Source organism: Ictalurus punctatus, chromosome 13 (genome assembly GCF_001660625.3).
Source record: "Ictalurus punctatus breed USDA103 chromosome 13, Coco_2.0, whole genome shotgun sequence".
Taxonomy (NCBI): Eukaryota; Metazoa; Chordata; class Actinopteri; order Siluriformes; family Ictaluridae; genus Ictalurus; species Ictalurus punctatus.
The window spans coordinates 5995886-6017837 of record NC_030428.2 but is presented as its reverse complement, the minus strand read 5'-3'; the positions used below and the strand labels follow the sequence as shown (position 1 = coordinate 6017837).

The 21952-nt window shown below is 40.4% G+C and overlaps 1 protein-coding gene across 3 annotated transcripts in view; it reads left to right on the top strand.

The window, feature by feature from the left end:
* The window catches only part of slc39a11 (solute carrier family 39 member 11), a 159477-nt gene extending 138596 nt beyond the window's left edge, over positions 1-20881 (top strand). For 2 of the 3 annotated variants that reach the window (XM_017482565.3, XM_017482564.3), the window contains exons 8-10: positions 16492-16590; positions 19171-19329; positions 20482-20881. In XM_017482565.3, coding sequence (XP_017338054.1) covers positions 16492-16590; positions 19171-19329; positions 20482-20560 — 337 coding nt within the window. In that variant the 3' untranslated portion in view covers positions 20561-20881. 3 annotated transcript variants of the gene reach the window in all.
* Positions 20882-21952: the final 1071 nt, after the last annotated feature.

The window sequence follows — 21952 nt, the reverse complement described above, 5'->3', positions numbered from 1 at the left end:
ATTGAAGATGGAATAATGAAGTATTTTAAAGTATATGTGATCTGATGTTGTCATGTGAAACACTCGAAAGCTGCTGTTTGGAATTGAAAATGATTTCCCACAGTGTAATTTTCTTACACTCTTCACAGCCCCACATACCCCCACCCTCTCTCTCTCTCTCTCTCTCTCTCTCTCTCTCTCTCTCTCTCTCTCTCTCTCTCTCTCTCACACACTCACACACACACACACACACACACACACACACACACACACACACACACACACACACACTTGCACTCGTTATCCAAAGGCTCAAGGGGCAATAAGTCTGTGTGAAACAAAAGTCTACTTGTTTCCAGAGGAGAAAACTGCTGTATGTCTTTTTCTCTCTCTCTTTTCTACTTGCTTGTTCTCATGGTCAAAGGCAGTCTTCACATTCCCCCATACCCACACACACTTGGGTGCACTGTTAAAACCAGATGCTTTGAAGCTCTTCAAAGCAGCATGTTATTTTTTTTACCCTTGTTCCTCCTATGTGAAGAATGTTTTTTGAAGGTGCTGAGCATATGGTTTTCACTACAGCTGAGAGTTCAGACACACAGCTGCACTTACAACTGATGCCTTTTCCAGCATCACACACAATATCCACTTTGTTAAGTGGCTGGATAGATTCGGAGCCATTCAGAGACCTGTGTATAACCTTTAACAGCAGTAGCATTTGAGTGTGTGTGTAATCTTTTAAAGTGAACAGTCTGACACACACACAGAGCTCTGTTAAACCTTGCAGGTGTCTTTCAGAAATGCAGACTGGAAATGACATCAAGGTTAAGTTCTTCCAAAGTTGTCAACATAGGGTTGATCACACTGAACACATTCAGCGGAAACACAATTAGTTTGTTTTTGCTTTTGAGTTGCACAACTCAAAATAATACTAAAAGCTTGAAATAGAATGTAAAATGCAATCAGTAGTGTTTGTAGTGAGCAAAGTATATTTGTATTAGACACAAGAGTCAGAGTGAAGCATAGTAGAATATAGAGAACACAGCTGTAAAAGGAGTTCAATACAATTACCACAAAAGTTGCTACTGACAAAGTGACCAGATGCAAGTGTAATATGAAATAAAACACTTGGGTCTGTGATGGTACAGAAAAATAACCAATAATTGGATGGTGTGAAGAGATAATTTTCCTACAGCAGCATGTTTTATACTTAGTGTGATTTGCCAGTGCTAACAAGTAGTTCCTGTTATCACTTATTATTGCAGCTGCATAGGATATAGCAGACTGATTTGGCTGAGTGAATCAAATAGGCATGGATGACAGTTACTCATATGGGTGACTTCAATGCATGAATTTGGGAAGAATAGTCAGATCTGGCAGTAAGTAGCTGGAAGATATATTCCTAAGTCTCTGGGCAGAACATTGCCTTACTGTCATTCTGTTTAAACAAAAGTACAAATGTAAAAACTTATGGATGCATCTACGAGCCAGACATAGCCATCTGATTGATTTGTATTATTGTCAATATTGTGAAGATTCCACAATTGTAAAGATGTCAGAGATGCTCTATATACTTATGCCATGAGGGGAGCAGAATACTGGATTGACCATCAGCTGGTACCAATACCGATAGTTTGGTAGTTCTGCCTTTTATACTTTCTTTTGATAATAATAATAATAATAATTGACTGAACACCGAATACTGAATACCTCCTGTTAGGCTCACATTCACTCACCACAAACAAAAGTAGAAATGCTTGTACTGTGTACTGGCGAATGCTAGTAGAAATGCTTGTAACCGTGTACTGGCGCTTTAATTCAGCACGAGCAGTGCAGCAAAAAGAAGAAAAATAAAGACTCGATGCCGAACTCCCGCTTCACTGCTGCTCACGTTCACAGTAAAAGCAGTCATTCGTTAGCATGCACGCTAATGATAAAAATACGCACTGCTGCAGCATACGGTGTAAAAATTTTAGCAGTGCAGAGTTTACAAACTGCAGTTTTGTCGTCATTGTCATCCAATATAAAGTAATTTCACACAAGAGACATGTTTACACACAGCACGAATTCGAAGGGTTTTCCCTCCCTCTTTTGACTGACAGGACATAATCGGCCCTGATAATCGGATGTTTTTAAACTATCAGCAACCATCGGTGCATCTTTAGAAGTATGGCTACCCAGTAAAGTGTGTCAATAACCAGCAGCCATTTCTTTGAGGGAATGATAGCTTGTATGTCATTGGAAGTTCAGATGTCAGTGTTTGACAGAGTTACAGCGTGACAGTGGAATTTCTGTAGATGTCAGACTAGATGGCAACTTATTGCATACTTGACCTACAATATGCTACTGATTGCACATTGTTAAAACAGTCGCAAAGCAGCTGTACAGAAATATGTACAGTCATGTGAAAAAATAAATACACCCCTTGGAATTTTTTTATATATATATATTATATATATATATATATATATATATATATATATATATATATATATATATATATATATATATATATATAATTTATTTATTTATTTTTTACATATTTGGACAAGCAAACATTTGATCCTCTGTGAAACAGTGCCTATTAATAAAGATGATACACTCAAATGACAGATAAAATTCAAATTATGTAGCAATTTTCACAATTTAAATGAACAAAAAACAGATCAGTCACATGGAAGAAATGTGACTACAGAGAACACCTCTACATTTATTACACCTTCATATCCATAAAATTAGAATCAGTTGTGTGCCAGATTGGGTGCCAGTGATTATAACTTGCTTAGGAAGTGCAGGTGGAACCTAAGGTGTCTTATTTATACTAGTCTCATATCTAGTGTCTGGTGTTCCTGTGTGGTGTCATCATGGCAAGATCTAAGGAGTTCTATAAGGCCTTCAAAAAAAAAAAAAAGGTTGTGGATGCCTACGAGTCTGGCAAGGGGTTTAAAAAGATCTCCAAATTATTTGAAATACATCATTCCACTGTAAGGAAAATCATCTACAAGTGGTACAGATTTCAAAGAATTGAGAATTTGTCCAGGACTGGCCACCCCAGCAATTTCAGCTCAAGAGCAGACCGTCTGATGCAAAAAGAAGTCTCCAAGAACACCAAAATTTAATCACAGGATCTGCTAGTAAGTCTTACAACTGTTGGTGTCAAAGTGCATGCTTCTACAATCAGAAAGAGATTTTGCACACATTTGACCTGCAAGTAAGCATTTGCATTTGAAATCTGTTGCTGTTAACTCTCTCTATGTAATACAAAAATTCAAAATAACTCATCAGAGAGATAGCAAAAACATTAGGTATGGCCAAATCAACTATTTGGTACATAATTAACAAGAAATAATTAAATGGTTTGCCTAGGAACACCAAAAGACCTGGATGACCATGGAAAGAACTGTGGTGGATTCTTGGTGAAAAATCCCCTCATCATGAACCGTCCAGGAGGTACTGTAAGTTTCACCAGAGTAAATACAGTGGCTTTACCACAATATGTAAACCATTGGTAAGCATTAAAAACAGAATGACCAGATTACAGTTTGCCAAATAAAAAGCCCATACGGAATGTTGGAAAGGGAAGGAACATGATCCAAAGGTCCTGTGCCATATTCAGAGCATATGCGTTCATACTTAGTGAGGATTTATACCTCATTAATGTGTGGTTCTTCTTGCTGGTTCATCATCCAGGTTTATTTGAGTTTCCTGAGGGTGAAGAAAGATTGAGGTTTAGTTTTCTCACCATGGCAGTAGTGAAAGAAGCTATAAAACTGGATGAATGTTTCTAAAAATTTAGAAGAGAGGCTTCAGAGACACAGATCCTTGAGGGACAGCAGTCATTACCTGACTCCATACCTGTCTTTAAGTACTCTGTATGAGCATAGTCAGAGGTACTGAGTGAAGTGTGAGAGGTTGGCCAAGAGAATTTGGTTCACTCAGTTGAACACTACATTTACAGTACTTTGCGAAAGTCTTCAGCACCCAGTTTTTCTACAAATTTTGTTATAGACCTCTACATTATTGAGTCAGTAATTTTTATTTTTTTCATATTTCCAAACATTACTTTCCCAACAAAACATTTAATGTTACAAAAAATATTTGTCAGTAAAGAAAGCAACATATTACATAAGAGACCACTTTTTAGACAAAAAAAAACCTAATGAAGGCTGTGGGTTGTGCTGCAAAAAAGAGGAAAGTGCAACAGTCAGTCTCCAAAAGAGCTTTGTCAGATTCTAAAAGGTTCTTAGTAAAACTTCTATCCAATTTATAAAACTGCACAAAGTTTACTTGAGATCATTAATACAGAAGATTGTCACCCCAAATATTACTTTAGGTGTTTTTTTTTTTGTTGTTGTTTTTTTTTTTTTTTTTTTTTTTTTTTTTTTTTTACTGTTTATTGCTCTTTACAAAGTTATATCTATTTATTTATTTATTATTTATGTTGCAATAGTATTATTATGTATAAATTTCAGCATTGTTGAAGGCATATTTGCTTTACAGCATTTCCTTGCATGGCCCTAAGACTTTTGCACAGTACTGTATATCCAACAAAAGAGAATGATAGCGCAGTCCACATAGTGTTACTAGGATTTGCACTGTGTCCCATGTTTTGTAAGGAAAACAATGTATTGTCCTTTGCAAGGTTTTGTGACACCCCCCCCCCCCCCCCCCTCCTTCTCTTTCAAAGCCACATATTAAACAGTACTATTGCACTCAAATGGTATTTATAGTGGAAGGCAAATCACAGTTTTATATTAATGCGCTCTTTCTAATACATTGTTGTTTCTGTAGTAACAGATAATTCACAGAGACGTATTGCTGATGGTCCAGATATGCTAAGTCTAATAATTAGTGGATTTAAAAAGTGCTATTGTTTAACAAATTGATGGTGTAATGAATGATAGGGTTAAACATTCTTTGTGGAGACATCTTTTTGGAGAAAGCATTTGTCATTCTGATTTTCTCTTATTAATGTCAAGATGGAAAATTAAAATGGCTGGTGAGGGACATTCATGCAAATTTTTTCAAAAAACATCATCTTTTATTTGCTCACAGGAGAATTATCTGGCTGCGCTGGGTGTGTACCATTTTCAGCCATATTTTTTCTTTCTAAAAAGCCTGAGTTATGAATGGAGTGAAGTGGTATTGGAGAGTGTCTATAAAATGATTGACAGGCCAGTGACAAAGTTGGTCAAATTGGTTCTCTCAGTCACTTAATACACTTGTGCTGAGGCTGCTTAAACTGTATTTTTTACTAGTAAGTAAAATATACATTATTAGACATTTCAAAGGCATTCAACCTTAACCCTCATACACATGTTCAAACATAGACAAACACTGGTGTGAAAAAGTATTTTTGATTTCTTCTGTTTTTGTGTGTATCTCATACTAAATTGTTTCAGATATTAAAACAAAATCTAAGTTAAAACAAAGGCAAACCGAGCAAACACAAAATACCGTTTTTAATTCATTGTTATTTACTGAAGCAAAAAGGTTATCCAATACCAACTGGGCCAGTGTGAAAATGTATTTTCCCCCATAATTACTAATTCCCCAAATCTATGAAATCAGCTGGATTAGATGCAACCAGGCCTGATTACTGCCAGCCCTGTTCAGTCAAATCAACAGTTAAATAGAACTTTTTCAACAACGTGAAGTTGGTTAAAAGGTCTTATGCCAAAATTGAAAGAAATTCCATAAATAATGAGGAAGAAGGTAATTGAAATGCATCAGTCTTGGAAGGGTTACACAGCTATTTCAAAGGCTCTGAGACTCCAAAAGACCACAGTGAGAGCCGTTATCTCCAAATGGGGGGGAAATAAAACTCGGCACAGTAATGAACCTTCCCAGAAGTAGCCAACTTTCCAAAATTCCTCTATGAGCACAGCAACGACTCATCCAGGAAGTCACCAAAGAGCCAAGGACAACATCAAAGGAACTAAAGGCCTCTCTTGTATCATGTAAAGGTCACTGTTCATGACTCCACTATCAGAAAGACACTGGGCAAAAATGGCACCCATGGAAGAGTGGCGAGGTGAAAACCACTGCTAACTCAGAAGAACATTAAGGCCCGTCTGAATTTTGCCAAAACACACCTTGATGATCCTCAAACCTTTGGGAGAATGTTCTGTGCACTGATGAGTCGAAAGTGGAACTGTTTGAAAGACAGGTCCCTTCATATCTGGTGGAAACCAAACACAGAATTCCATGAAAAGAACATCATACCTACGGTCAAGCATGGTGGTGGTAGTGTGATGGTGTGGGGATGGTTTGCTGCCTCAGGGCCTGGGCAACTTGCACTAATTGAGGGAAATTATAATGATCAGTAACCCAGAGCCTTAACCGCCAAGCCACCACTGCCCCCTGATTTTTGTGAACTTTTTTGTGAACCCCTGAAACATGAATTCTGCTCTTTACCAGAAAATCATAAAGGAGAATGTCTAGTTGTTGGTCCTTAAGTTGAAATTCAAGCGCAACTGGATTATGCAGCAAGACAATGATCCAAAGCACAGGACTAAGTACAGCTAAATTAAAGTTTTGGAGTGGCTTAGTCAAAGTCTTGACTTCAACCAATAGATATGCTGTGGCAGTTCATGCTTGAAAACCCTCCAATGTGGTTGAACGAAAGCAGTTCTGCAAAGAAGAGTGGGCCAAAATTCCACCGCTTTTCACTCTGTGAAAGACTGATCTCCAGTTATCAAATGCGTTTTTTGCAGTTATTGCTACTAAAGGTGGCACACCCAGATTTTAAGTGTAAGGGGCAATTAATTTTTCACATAGGTGATGGGTGTTGGATAACTTTTTTGCTTCAATAAAAATAAAATTGTATTGTGTTTTTACTCAGGTTGCCTTTGTTTTATGTTGTATTTTGTTTGAAGATCTAAAACTATTTAGTATGAGAAGAAATCAAGATGGGGCAAATACTTTTCACAGCACTGTATATGCACTACCAAATAGTAAATTAAATCAAAGCATTCTGAAAAGGACTAAATAATAAGAATGGCAAGGACTCAGCATACTGCTATGTAGAAGGTGAAGGAAGAAGGGAAGGGAAAGAAGCTAAAGTCCCCACGGTCCAGGTGGCGAGGTTTGAGAGTCAGTGCTAAAGTTAACATTTTTATTAAGTGAAATCCCCTCATTCTCTCTCTCTCTCTCTCTCTCTCTCTCTCTCTCTCTCTCTCATATTGCTCTTTCAGGTCTGGTCAAACTTAAATGACATACAATATGATGGCACTGGTATATGGAGTGAGATTAACGTCTCTCTTCAGTGTGGGAAGAGGCTGGTAGCTCTCTGTGTAAATGTTATTCTTTATTCTGCTATTCAAAGAACACATTGTGCAGAACTCTCCAACCACATAAAGGCACTGCTCTCTCTCTCTCTCTCTCTCTCTCTCTCTCTCTCTCTCTCTCTCTCTCTCTCTCTCTCTCCCCCTCTCTCTCTCTCTCTTGCTGTCTCTGTCTCTCTCCTTAATAATCATTCAGAGTTGGTTCTGTTTCTGTTGACTAAGCTTGATGTGCTTGTCATGATTATATCATTTTAGTGTCTCCACTGTATCCTCCTACTTTCTGTTTTCTGTTTAATCCCTAATTCTTTTTCGTCAGGCAAAATACAATAACCCACCCAATACATTTGATTTTAATGTAGAGGTTATCGATTGTTTAATAAGTTTAAATATGTTTCACAGACAGGGATGCATAAATGTATACCTCTAATATCAAATAAATCATTGGACTGGGCACATATTAGAATTCATTGAAGTTTGATAAGATTTCCGTGGCATAGCAGATAGTGTTGGTGTCTCACTGCTTCAGGGTCCCCTGTGTGGTGTTTCATGTGTTCTCTCCACATCTGTGTGGGTTTCCTCTGGGTTCTCCTAACTAGGTAGCAAAAAGCAGAACAAAACTCACACAGTATAGTTGTAAGTTCAGTTTCAAAAAACACAAGACATTTTTATTTGAATTGTTAATACCCAAGAAATGGCTTGTGATCTGTGAATTGATGTTTTTTAATATATTTTTCTTTTTATAGTAAGCTAGGGAGGGAGTAGGTCAAAGGGCTTGTCTGATTTCTGTTTCTGCAACAGTCACTAGCATTCAAGATACATTGCACCTTGTGCTGAATATAAACAGACTAAACAGTGGCTGAGTAAAGCAGGTAAACGCACAGCCAAGAGTTTAAAGAGCACTTGTTTTGGGGCTCCCGAAATCCGGAAGATGCCACAAACATCCTTGTCCAGGAGAACAAGAGAGCAACTCGCTCAATGCAAGGGGCATGCTATTTCTCCTCTGTCATTCATAGTGACACTAGCCAATTATGGGCATTTGTGAGCTTGTGTATATACGTAGAAGAGGGCAGATAGTTTTCCTCTGAATGTGCTACTCTGCTCTGTGAGGCAGCATGAGGAGCAGCTCAAAAAGACACAGATCTTGTTTTCAGCAGTGTATGATTACTTACCATCAGTTTGCCCATTGTGTCATTTTTTTGTATCTTAGAGGTTTCCAACTACTGCATGTCAGATTGGTCTTGGGCCGTGGGTTGTTTGTTACAGGCCCACAGCGTTTTTCCCCTCTCCACTGCTTTAAGTCTATTGTGGCAATGAGTGCATTGAGCCTGCTGTGGGGAGAAAGTAAAGGCTGCTGTGGAGTCGGGGGCGTGCTCAAGCGCCGGTTTACGAATGGAGGGAGGAGCCGAGGAAGGTGACTGGTAAGGAATGCACACCTGTGGGGAAATTTCTTAATGAATGTTCTGTGTTGCAGTGAGGCGAGGTGAGGATAAGAGGGAGAGAGACACCAGTATGGAGCTTTGTGTGTGTGTGTGTGTGTGTGTGTGTGTGTGTGTGTGTGTGTGTGTGTGTGTGTGTGTGTGTGTGTGTGAGAGAGAAAATGCTGAAAAGTGAAAAAAAAGTAGAAACTCTGAGTTGGTTCAAGTCTGTCTTTGACCTCCTCCTTTCTGCCCAAACGTGAAGGGAAAAATATTACACTGGTACCAAAACCTGGGATTTGGAGGAAGACACCATCATGGAGTCCTCACCACTGGCTGACCTCATCACGTAACTCACCAAACTCCACCAGACCCAACATCAGGCCCTCCTCCAGCTGCGCCGCGATCAAGAACAGTGGATCAAAGACCTGCTCGACACCCAGGCAGCGAACCGGCAGGTGCTCCAAAGCCTGATGCAGTAGGCCAGTATTCCAGCCACAGCCCTTGCGGCCGTGCCCCATGTTGCCCTTGCCAAGATGCGACCGCAGGACGACCCGGAAGCCTTCTTGGAGCTGTACAAGCGCACCGCGGTGGCATGGGGCTGTCCTGAGGGTCAGTGGGCGGCCCTCCTCTTTCCGCTCCTCACCAGTGAAGCCCAGCTCATGGCCCAGCAGAGTTGGGGTCAACATGCTGTAGTACCCGGACCTGAAATGGGCGATTTTGCACCGGGTCAGCCGAACCCCAGAACAGCACCGTCATTGCTTCCAGTCACTGATCTTGTGCGAGCTCTGCCACTTGTTTGCATTCACCCAGAAGCTCCAGGACACCTAACAAAGGTGGTTGCTGGATGAGGGGTGCGGCGCTGACGGTGTTGTCGACCTTGTGGTGCTGGAGCAGTTTGTTGCTTGACTTCCGGAATTGACGGCGGAGTGGGTCCAGTGCCACTGTCCAGCATCCCTTGCTGAGATGGTCCAGCTGGCAGAGGACCACCTGGTGGCTTATCTGGGGGCAGGCAAGCCCCTCTTTTCTTCTTATCTCACTCTCTCTTGTGTCTCTCCACCTCCTTCCTGTATTTTTGTGTCCATGCCCCATGGACAACATGGGGCCAATTCCCCCAAAACTTGTGCCCCGAATCCATGCTTGCCCTTCCACTCCCTCTTCCCCTGTGTCTGTCTCCTCTCTCCCCCAGGTGGGTAAATCCAGGGCTGAGTATGGAGGGTACATACCATGCATTTGGTGGATTCGGGCTGTAACCAGACCTCAATTCACCAATGCTTGGTTCAAGGGGAGGCATTGGGAAATGCCCATTTGGTGAAGGTGAGGTGTGTGCATGGGGATGTTCATGAATACACGTTAGTGCCGTTCAGTTCTACACATCAGCTCCATGTCAGGGAGACTTTGAGAGCGGGGGGAGCTCTGGCAAGGGTTCCCCTCAGGGATTTTGCACTCTTGGAGCAGTTGTGCGATGAGATCCTTAGGCACACCTTCAACCAAGTGAGAGTAATCTATCGTCAGCAAATTCAGCCCGGTGCTGCCATCTCCCATCCCTATTAATGAGTGACACAGACACTCATTACACAGGAAGAAACGACTCAATTGTTAGTTCTGTGGAGCCATCGGGAACTGTTATTCCAGGCGGCTCACCATAATCCAATGGCAGGACACTTAGGGCAGGTTAAAACACTGAACTGTCTCATGGCCCGCTTTTATTGGTTCGTCATTTGCGGCAATGTTCGTAGGTGGTGTGCGGCATATCATGAATGTCAGCTGGTGAATCTGCCAGCCACCTCAAAAGTGCTGTTGCTCCCAATCCCATTAATTGTGGTCCCCTTCGAAAGAGTTGGTATGGACCTCGTCAGGCCATTATATGGCCTTATATACTTACCTAAGGGCATCACTTTTGGTTAGTTCTACTGGACTATGTAACACGATATCCAGAAGCTGTGCCTCTCTGTATTTTTTCCACAAGGAATGTTGCAGAGGCACTCTTCCATGTTATCTCCCGAGTTGGAACCCCGAAAGAGATCCTAACTGATCAGGGCACATCTTTTATGTCGTGAACACTAGGTGAGCTTTACAGATTGCTGGGTATTAAATCAATTCGCACCAGCGTTTTTCATCTGGAGACGGATGGGCTTCTTGAACGGTTTAAATGAACGTTTAAAAACATGATTCATAAGTTTGTTCACGATCATGTGTGGAATTGGGATAAGTGGTTAGAGCCCCTGTTATTCGCAGTATGAGAGGTAACGCAAGCCTCCACGGTGTTCTCCCCATTCTAATTATTGTACAGATGCTGGCCATGTGGCGAGGTCGATGTCATTTGGGAAAATTGGGAGGAGGGACCTTCCAGCAATAAAAATTAAATTCAGTACCCTCTTGACTGAATTACGTTCTTGACTCCACATCTTAAGCCAAATAGCACAAAACAATTTGCTACAGGCACAAGAACCTCAATCGGCTGTATAACAGGGGTGCTCGGCTAAGAGAGTTCGGCAATTATTCGCCAAGTGGCAAGGACACTTTGAGGTCACATGACAGGTCAGGGATGCCAACTCTGAAGTAAGGTGAACAGTGAGGCGGGGTGTGGCAGGTTTACAACCTTAACTTCCTCAAACCACGGAGGGAGGTAGTTCGTGTGGCTTTTTTCGTTCCAGAGAGGGAGGAGCTAGGACTGGAGATGAATCTAAAAATGGCAGTTCAATACACCCAGGTCCCTTATGGCGATTACTGCTGTCTGTCCGTTGCTAAATTGCAGGCAGAATTTTCTGAAAATGTTCTTGCCTTTCCCCGATCGCACTAATCTCATAGAGCACCAAATAGAGACAACCCCATGGGTGGTGGTACGAAGTCACCCCTATCGGCTGCCCAAACACAAAACAAATGTAGTTTGGAACAAACTCAAGGCTATGCTGGACATCAGTTGAGACAATCGACCATCGAGGAGTCCCACAGTAACTGGAGCAGCACAGTGGTTTTGGTTTCCAAGACCAACTGGACGGTCTGGTTTTGTGTGGACTTTAGAAAAGTCAACGCGATGTCTAAATTCGACACATACCCAGTACCTAACACTGACAAACTGCTCGATCAGTTAGGCACGACTCACTTTTATTCGACACTGGATTTGACAAAGGGATATTGGCAAATCCCCTTGACTCCAATATTTCATGAAAAAAATGGCCTTTTCCACTCCATTTGGGTTACACCATTTCTTGACCCTTCCTTTTGGGTTGTTCGGGGCCCACTAGACGTTCCAGCAGCACATGGACAGAATCCTCTGGCCCCACGCTGCATATGCCGCTGCCCTACAGTAATGTTTCTAAGCAAATATAAGCAAAATATAAGCAAATTGTTGAGGAATCCCTGTTCCATTCAGCCAGACATTTGCAATTAGGGTGAAAATATAAGTTCCGGCAGGACAATGAGCCAAAGCATAGGACAAAAGCTACAGATGACTGGCTTACAACACAGGCTTGTGTGTTTTTTAAGCTTGTGTTTTTTTTTTTATCAAAGACCAGACTTAAATTCAATTGAAAATATGTGGCGTGACCTGAAAATTGCTCCAGCAACATTCTCCATCTACACTATATAGCCAAAAGAGAACACCTGACCCTCCTACCCATATGCACTTGGTGAAAATCCCATTCGATATTTAGTTCCCCTTTTGCTGTGATTATAAGCTCCACTCTTCAAGGAAGGCTTTCCACTAGATTTTTGAGCATGGCTGTTGGGATTTGTGTTCATTCAACCACAAGAGCATTAGTGAGGTCAGGCAACGAGGCTTGGGACAAACAGTTGGCATTCCAGTTCATCCCAAAGGTGTCCAGTGGGGTTGAGGTCAGGGCTCTGTGCAGGCGACTTAACATTTTCTACTCCAAGCTCCAATCTTCATGGAGCTCGCTTTGTGCACAGGGGCATTGTCATACTAGAACAGGTTCCAGTGAATGGAAATTGTAATGTTACAGCATATGAAGACATTCTGTTCAGTTGTGTGCTTTAAACTTTTTTGCAACAGTTTGGGGAAGAAATACATATGGGTGTGATGGTCAGGTGTCCACATACTTTTTGACCATTTTGTGTAAATTGTTAGAAAATTTGTGAAATAGAGAAAGATCATAAAGAAATATCAGAGACACATTAAATCTGTAATTGCTGCAAAAGGATCAATGAGGGGGTGAATAATTATAAATTTTATTTCTTTTGAGAGTCACTTCAAAAGCAGCAGATTTTTTTTTTTTTCAAAATAATCATTAGGGGATGAATACTTTCTGGAATGACTGAACATAAGACACTTTTTGTAGCCTTGGAGAAGTTTATTTTAGAGCACAGCATCTGATTGGCTTAGGGCTTGGTGGAGTCTGCTGTGTGTCAAGCTCGAGTGGGCAGCAATAGCTGCTTTATGGTGAGACACTGACGCTTCTGTCTGTGAGAAACTAGCCTTTTACTGTATTTGTCATTGTTTTGCATGTTTGCACTTCTGAATGAAACTTCTTGAGCACTGAAAAAGAAAATACATTAAAAAAAGAAAAAAGAATCTTCTGAACTTATTGCCAGTGCATGTTGAAAGCATAATAATAAAGTCCACAGTGAGCTGTGCTTTCCACCCATTTACACTGTAAAAAACCTCTCAGATGAATGTTCACAGACAGTTTACTCTAAGTTGGATCCACCAGGAATGGAGAAATTGATGGGTGGACACACTAAAATGACCCAGAATGCTACAGATCTGCATTAGTGGGATGATTTATGCCAGCACACACTTTTAAGGCATTGGAAAAATAAGCTTGTATTGAAACAGTATGAGGCTCTGTGATTCATTCCCCTTCCTGTATGAACCCAGAGTGAACTGAGGAATTCGGTGACTGAGTTCGCTTCACCCTAGTGAGCACTCTCCCTCTCTTGCGTCCTTTATTCCACATACACCAAACAAAAAATTAGGATGACTAAAAGATGAGAGCAGGAATAGAAAGCCGAGTTTGTTCTTCTTCTTCCCTTTACTTTTTTTTGTCTTTCTTTCACCTGGCTTAATACTGTGTTAGGATCTGTACAATATCCCTTCCTGCCTGTCTTACCATTTCAGATATTAGAGTTTTTGGGTCTTTAGTCAGACCTGATCATGAAACCCCCAGATGCACTTGATTGATCCTGATGATATACTTCTACTTGGAGCTTCTGCACCTCTGACTTGTGACATTCCTCTGTTGTGGGTCTCACCTGGCTACTGTAGATTTGTACTAAACAGCTGTTGCTGTAATCATAAAGACTGTCCTGTTCCTTTTATGCTGAAATTCCACAAAATGCAGTAACTTTTTTTTTTAAATTCAGAGTTATTCTGTTATACAAGTTGCTTTAGATCAAGCAACATGCAGACATATTCACTTGTTAAATCTATAACACTGACTATACAGTTGACGTTTTTGAGGAGGTGAATATACATCACTAATCATAGTTATCTGGCTAGTTTGTTGCAAACAAAAGATGAACATGGAGGCCTCCATGTTTTTCCTACTTTTTAGCTTTCCCACTTTGTATGCAAAGAGGTCAAAAATGATATTATTCCGAGTTCCACCTTCCCACTTCCGATGTAAGTTGAATGCAGCATTATTCTCACCTTTCTCTTGTCCTAATGAATGAATGCCTTTTTATTGTCACTATACATATGTACAATGAAATTAAGAGCCACTCCTTTTTGTTCCGTGCAAACATATACATTCAATACACAAGAAGAATAAACAGATAATACACAGATAAATAAACAAGATAAATAAACAAAATAAATAAACAAGATATACAATATATGCAAGATATATGCATGATAGATAGATATTAGGGTGGATGGCGGAGGTACTATGAAATGCACAGTTTTGAGGCAATATATACATATGCTGTGGACTCAGTACATGTGTTTGTTTATCATGGTAATAGCTTTCGGGAAGAAACTATTCTTAAATCTACTAGTCCTTGTTTTGATGCACCTGTAACGTCTCCCTGAGGGCAACAGATTGAACAGATCAAAGCCAGGGTGAGAACTGTCCTTAATGATAGTTTTTCCTCTGCTGTGGCAACGGGAAGTGTAAATATCCATCAGGGAGGGGAGAGGGCAGCCAATGATCTTCTGTGCTGCTCTTACTACCCTCTGAAGCCTCTCCCTGTCTGCTGCGGTGCAGCTACCATACCACACCGTGATACAGTATGTCAGCAAGCTCTCGACGGACGAGCGGTAGAAGATCAGCAGCAGATTGGAGTCCAGATTGTACTTCCTGAGAACCCTCAGGAAGTGTAGCCGCGTTTGAGCCTTCTTGATAACCGCTGTGATGTTGTCCGTCCAGGAGATGTTTGCAGAGATAAGGACGCCAAGAAACCGGACGGTGTGGACCTTCTCCACACACTCACCATTAATGAAGAGGGGGGCCAGCTCCGTGTTGTGTTTTCTGAAGTCTACAATAAGTTCCTTGGTTTTCTTGGTGTTTAGAGTCAGGTTGTTCTTTGAACACCAGGCTGCCAAGTTTAGGACTTCCTCTCTGTAGGCTGCCTCCTCTCCTTTTGAGATAAGTCCGACCACTGTGGTGTCGTCAGCAAACTTGATGATAATATTATTGTTGTAGACTGGTCTACAGTCGTATGTGTAGAGACAGTACAGGAGGGGGCTCAACACACAGCCCTGTGGAGAACCTGTGCTCAACGTGCGAGTGGAGGAGAGGTGGGGCCCGAGTCTCACTGTCTGGAACCGGTTGGTGAGAAAGTCCTTTATCCAGGCACATGTGAGGCGGGGGAGGCCAAGGGTGACCAATTTGGTGATGAGAATGTCCGGAATTATTGTATTAAAAGCCGAACTGTAATCCACAAAAAGCATCCGTACGTAGCTCTGTTGCTGCTCTAGATGTCTCAACACGTAGTGGACAGCTACGGCGATAGCATCCTCTGTGGATCTGTTTGCACGATAAGCAAATTGAAAAGGATCGAAATCTGGGGGGAGGTAGTCCTTGATGTGCTGAAGAACCAATCTCTCAAAGCACTTCATGATAACTGGAGTGAGGGCTACAGGACGATAATCATTCAGGCTAGTGGTGGGCGATTTCTTTGGCACTGGAATGATTGTGGCTGATTTTAGGCAGGACGGGATGACTGCTTGGGCCAGGGAGAGATTGAAAATTCTGGTAAAGATGTGGGCAAGCTGGTGGGCACATGATCTGAGCACGTTACCAGGTACACCGTCTGGGCCAGCAGCCTTCCTGGGGTTCACTGCCAGAAACATCCGTCTAACATCGTGTTCCCTCACAGTAAGTAGAGTGGTGCAAGAACCAGAAGGGGATGGAGGCCTGAACCCCAGCTGCACTCTGCCCCAACCTCACCCCCACCACAATCTCTATGCTTCTTTCCTCCTTCCCATAGACCTCGTGTGCAGTAAACCTTTCCGTGACTGGCTGTCATTAGCCTTTCTTCTCTCAGAGGCAGGATCTTGATGGTGATCCAGGAACCACTTTGAGCGAAGGGAACTAAAGAGTGCAAAAATGAGTGAGGGGGGCTAAGCAGTCTTTCTCAAAACAAAACAACTTTTCTTGGTCTTTTACAAGCGCAGGCCAAACAACTAAACCCGGATATGAGGTCTAGTGAAGGCAAGACCACCCTCATGCTCACACTATGGGTTATGAGATCTTATAGCCAGCTCAACACTTTCACTATTGTTTTAAGGAATGTCTGGGAATAAGACACACACTTAAATGTGTTCCATTTAAACATTTATGTAATATCTGAGTGCAAAGTTTAACAATACGTTTAATGTTAAAAGTTTAACAATGTCTGTGTTTCAGAAACCTGGCTATAGGAATTGGCATCCAGAATTTCCCAGAAGGCCTTGCAGTTAGTCTGCCTCTGAGATGCTCTGGAATGTCCAAATGGCGAGCCTTCTGGTGAGTGCACAAATTCTTACATTTTGTCTTTTCCTGTCATTCACAAGTATGTTAAAACATTTTTCAGTCTGTTTGACCAGAAAAGGGTCCACAAAATCCTTCTCAGAATGCATAGTTTTGAATAAAGGTTTGGGATCTGAATTTTTTTGTAGATGCATTTATAGGAGGACTGTCAGAACAAATTAACCGCTTGAATGTTACTTAAATTTTCATTATAGTTACATATTCAGTGAATATACAATGAAACACATATTTCCTAGACGTTTGGACTAATTATGCCCTGTGTCACTTAATATAAGAAAAAGAACTGTAATTGTTTTTAAAATTGTGCATATACACTTACCAGCCACTTCCTGCACATTCATGCAATTATCAGCCAAATATGTGACCGCAGCTCAAGAACGTGGCCAGTGAGTGTATACAGTATACGCTTGCTGGAAGCTTTCAATCTGATGTGCACAACTTCAGGGCCGGAGTTTATCAACACAGACAACTGGTTCAACTTGGCAGTTAATTAGTTTGGCGTGCTGGATCCAGCCATCCAGAACTGGAGTTGTTTTCATATACAGTATATATACATTATATTACATTATACATAAATTCCGTGCATGATGATGAGTTGAAGATAAATTTATATGTTGATCCTGAGTAGAAATGTCAAATTGAGGTAGATATGTAAATACTTACAAATGAATCTGAAACATTAAAGTATGATGAAATAGTGAATTTAATGATTTTTCATTTGCTTAACAAAGCGACACAATTTTCACATGCTGTAGTTTTTGTGAAAGTGGCACTACTGTTAATGTTCACCCTGATAATGTCTGATGTAGGATAAACATACCTGTTCATTCAAATGTAAATGCATTTGTGAATAAATTTGTCAGTCTGTACACATTCTGCATTAAATACCTGCTTGGACAACATTTCAACTTGTAAGTTTTTGTGTGTCCTACTTAAATGAGCTCCTTTAATTTGCACTTCATTTTTCAGTGGGATTGAGTTCAGGATTCAGTCATTAATCAAAAGCACAGACTTTATTCTTCCTGCCAGAATCACACTTTCTCTGATTTGCATACAGTCCTTTCCAAAAGTATTTTGGAAAAAAAGTATTTTTGCTATACACTGAAGACAACAGCACAGCAGCAGTTGATGACAGAAACATTGTGATATCTATAAGAAAAACCCAAAAAAAATGTCAGTGTCATTACTAAAACACCTCAGAATGCAGGGGTGAAGGTATCACAATCCAATGTTTGAAGAAGACTTCAAGAGCAGGAATATAGAGGCCATACCACAAGATGCAAACTACTCATCAGTAGTAAGAATCAGAAAGCCAGATTGGAATTCACAAAGAAATACAGAGATGAGCAACAAAAGTCCTGGAACTAAGATTAACCTCTAGCAAAGTGATGGAAAGGCCAAAGTCTGGAGAAAGAAAGGATTTGCCCATGATCCAAAACATACTGGTTTATTGGTCAAGCTCGCTGTTGGTAGTGTCATGGCTTGGGTTTGCATGGCTGCTTTTGGAACAGGCTCAATAATCTTTATTGATGATGTAACTCATGATGGTAGCGGTAGAATGAATTCAGAAGTTTACATGAACATTCTGGTGGCCAATTAATAGAGAAATGCATCCACTCTAATTGGAAGGAACTTCATCATGCAGCAAGACAATGATCCAAAATGCACTGCCAACACAACAAAGGACTTCATCGGGAGGAAAATGTGGAAGGGCTTAGACTGACCAAGTCAATCAACCCTCAGACGGGAGTGTATGTTTAAGGTTATTGTCATGTTTTTTGAGTTTTAAATTGTAGACAGATGTCCTACCATTCTGCTGTACATTTCCGTGATACAGCCTGGAATTCATCGTTTCTTCCCTGAGGCAATAAAGCAGCCCAACACCATTATACTCCCTCCACCACTCTTGTTGAGTGCACTGTTATGCTGATATTTCTTTCCATTTGTAAATTACCTAATTTACCAGACTGTAAACTGATCCAAGTCATTAAAAATCCTTTTATAACCATTTCCAATCTTATGAGCATCTTATGATACATGTATCATAGGAGCTCATCTGAGATCTGTTTTGATTGGGCCATGCTGTAGTCGATTATAAAGATTTTTTAAGGAGCAGATAGCCACAATCATATGTTTGTGACCAGAATAGGCCTATTTTAGAGAGGTTTATGAGAGCTCTTTATCCCACAGACGTACCTATTTTTCCATCAATGATCTTTAATGTTTAAACCAAAATCTAATGTAAAATTGTGCGTGCTGCTTGATGAATAAGACTTTCATTCATGAATGTGATTTAAATGATGTGCAAAAATTAACATGAATTCAAAGAACCTTCTCAGATGGTAAATGAGTTCATTTTTAATGAAATATAAATGTAATAATTTTCAATTTATTAAAAAAAAATCTTTATAGAAAAAAAAATTATTAGAAACTCTTTGACAAAAAAGGAAAACTCTTTCTGAGCTGTTGTATACTTAAAAAAAAAAAATCTATAGTATATAAATTAAACTTTAAAGGTGTGTGTGTGTGTGTGTGTGTGTGTGTGCGCATTTTCAGGTATGGGCAGCTCAGTGGGATGGTGGAGCCGGTGGCAGGGTTGCTAGGCGCCGTTGCCGTGGTACTGGCTGAACCGTTGCTACCCTATGCACTGGCATTTGCTGCAGGTGCCATGGTTTATGTCGTTGTTGATGACATCATACCTGAAGCTCAAGTCAGGTGATTGTGCTATTGTTGAATTGATTTTTATTGTTCCAGAGTGTTGCTCTTAACTTAACACTGGTTATATAAGGACACCTCAAAGTGAAATAACAGTGCTGAACTTTGGAGAAAATATTGTCTAATAATGAATTAATTTAAATGCCTTAAGCTTACATCTCATTATTTAGTTATTCATCTTATAGCATTTTGTGTAAGTACTATGGTTTATTTAGCAACTACAGTAAAACTGTAAAAAAAAGTCAATTGGTCCAGGGAATTTAAGACTGCTTTCACAACTATTAGTCTGTTTGCAGAGTGTTAATTGGAGAGAAATTTATACTTTTGGTTTGTTTGCTACTTGGTTTGATTTAGTGTCACGCTGCACATTTGCCATTTAAACAAATGCAAAAGGGAGAGAAAAAAAACATTGCCTGAAGGGTGTAGAGGGCTGAAAACATACTCAGAAAGACTTTTATTTACTGCTCAGAAATACAGTGAGGGAAAATGATAAACATTTGAAATCACAGAAATCACTCTAGCATGGAAATCACAAAGCTGACACTAAATAAACAATTAACTACGTAAATTACCAAAAACATTTTTTTTTCTTTTTGTTCATTTGCGCAAACATCCAGACCACATGGCATTTCAGCAGCACTACAGCTATGTTTTAACTCTCTGCTCAGATCAGTTCGCATGTCACAGCTCTGTTTTAACAGCTAGAATCTTCAAAAAAGATCTGTGATGCAAAATACTTGGTTCACTTCCTTCATGCAGGTCAGTTCAGAGTTGAATCACATTGACACTGCACTTGAACTTCGCTAGAGTTCACTTAGAACCGGATCGAGAGCATTTTGCTCAGATGCTCTCAGACTGGTTATTTTAGTCCAAACTTAAGTGTGATTGCTGTGATCTCACTTGCTTAAAGAACTGCACCAAAGAGGAAATCACATCAGGCTTCGACTCAAATAGACTAAGAATTAAGAAATATGAAAGCAGTCCTAAAACATTCATTTTGAAATTGTTGCATCATTCATGTGACCACAATGACTGAACACTTTCAGACACAAAACTGGTAAAGGTCACATCTGTCAACATGCCTGCTTTAGTGTGACTCACTGAGAAGGCTGGTCTGCTCACAAATCAAGCTGTGATTGTCTTTTTTTTCAGTGGCAATGGGAAGCTGGCTTCCTGGACCTCCATACTTGGCTTTATTGTGATGATGTCACTGGACGTTGGCCTGGGATAAAGACTTTTTGTTCATCAAAAATGACAGAAGGACTTTACTGGTCTTCTGAAAAAGGGACCAATTGAACCGTCATATCAAAATCAGGGTTAATTAATTGGAGATTGCCTTGGAGTTTCTTTACTCCTCGTTTTATTATTGTTTTTTTTGTTGTTGTTTTTTTTAATGCATAGGAAACTTGATAAATGAATAACTAAATACTTGAATGTCACTTGAATAAGAGGTTGTGTGAGGTTGTGGTTTGCTTATTGCAGTCTATCCGATGTTTCACAGCCTCAGTATGAAGATCGTTTGTTCATTAAAACTCTAAATTGTCTTCCTTCATGGGGAGTAATGACTCACTTTTTTATTTTATTTAATATTTCTTTAAAACTACTGCATCATCAGAGACTCTTCTGAATAGGCATCCCATTAAAATGTATCATTTAATGTGTGATAAAAGATTTCAGGATTTTGTTCATCACTCTGCACTGCTGCAGTTACATTCCAACTCGCCTCCTTCAGTCCACTGGGCTGTGTCCCAAACCACACACACTTTTTACTGTGTATGCTCCGTCATGCCTTGTCTTCAGCACTTTTAGTTATGGGGTTCTGCACACACTACTGTACCATGTTCAGGGTGCTGTAGTGTTTTGTGAGATTTCAGAAGTGCACTCCTGTGTGATTTTATCAAATATGCTTCCAAACATTACTATACAAATGTCTATTCCAAAATAGTGGATTGTGTGTTTTCAGATGTTGAGTAAGTTTTAAGATAAGATCAGATAAACTTAATTGATCCCACAGTGGGGAAATTCCCTCATTAGAGCAGCTCAATTACACAAAACAGATAAGAAGGAATACACATTAAATAGGAATAGAATATAAAAATGTCCAAAAAAAAAGTATCATAAGAATAGAAAAATAAGAATAATAGTAATAAAAAAAATAATAATAGTCATATGTACACTATGAACAGCTCTATCCATGTACAGATGAATATGAATATATACAGATAAGTGATAAATGGAATATTGCACAGTTCACAGTAGAGCGTGATCAACGCATAGTAATAAATTATTAAATATACATAGTGCAGAATTTTATGTATGTCTTGGTTGATGATGCAAAAACAGCCAGCAGTGCCGCATTATGTAAAGAGTCTGACTGCTTTTGGGCTGAAGGACCTACGGTAACGCTCCTTCGAACACTGATGGTGCAGCAGTCTGCTGCTGAAGGAGCTGCTCAGGGACCCCAGTGTCTCATACAGGGGGTGAGAGGAATTGCCCATGATTGACGCCAGCTTTGCTAACATCCTCCTCTCCCACATCACCTCTATGCTGTCCAGAGGGCAGACCAGGACAGAGCTAGCCCTCTTAACCAGTTTGTTAAGACATTTCCTGTCCCTCTCTGTGC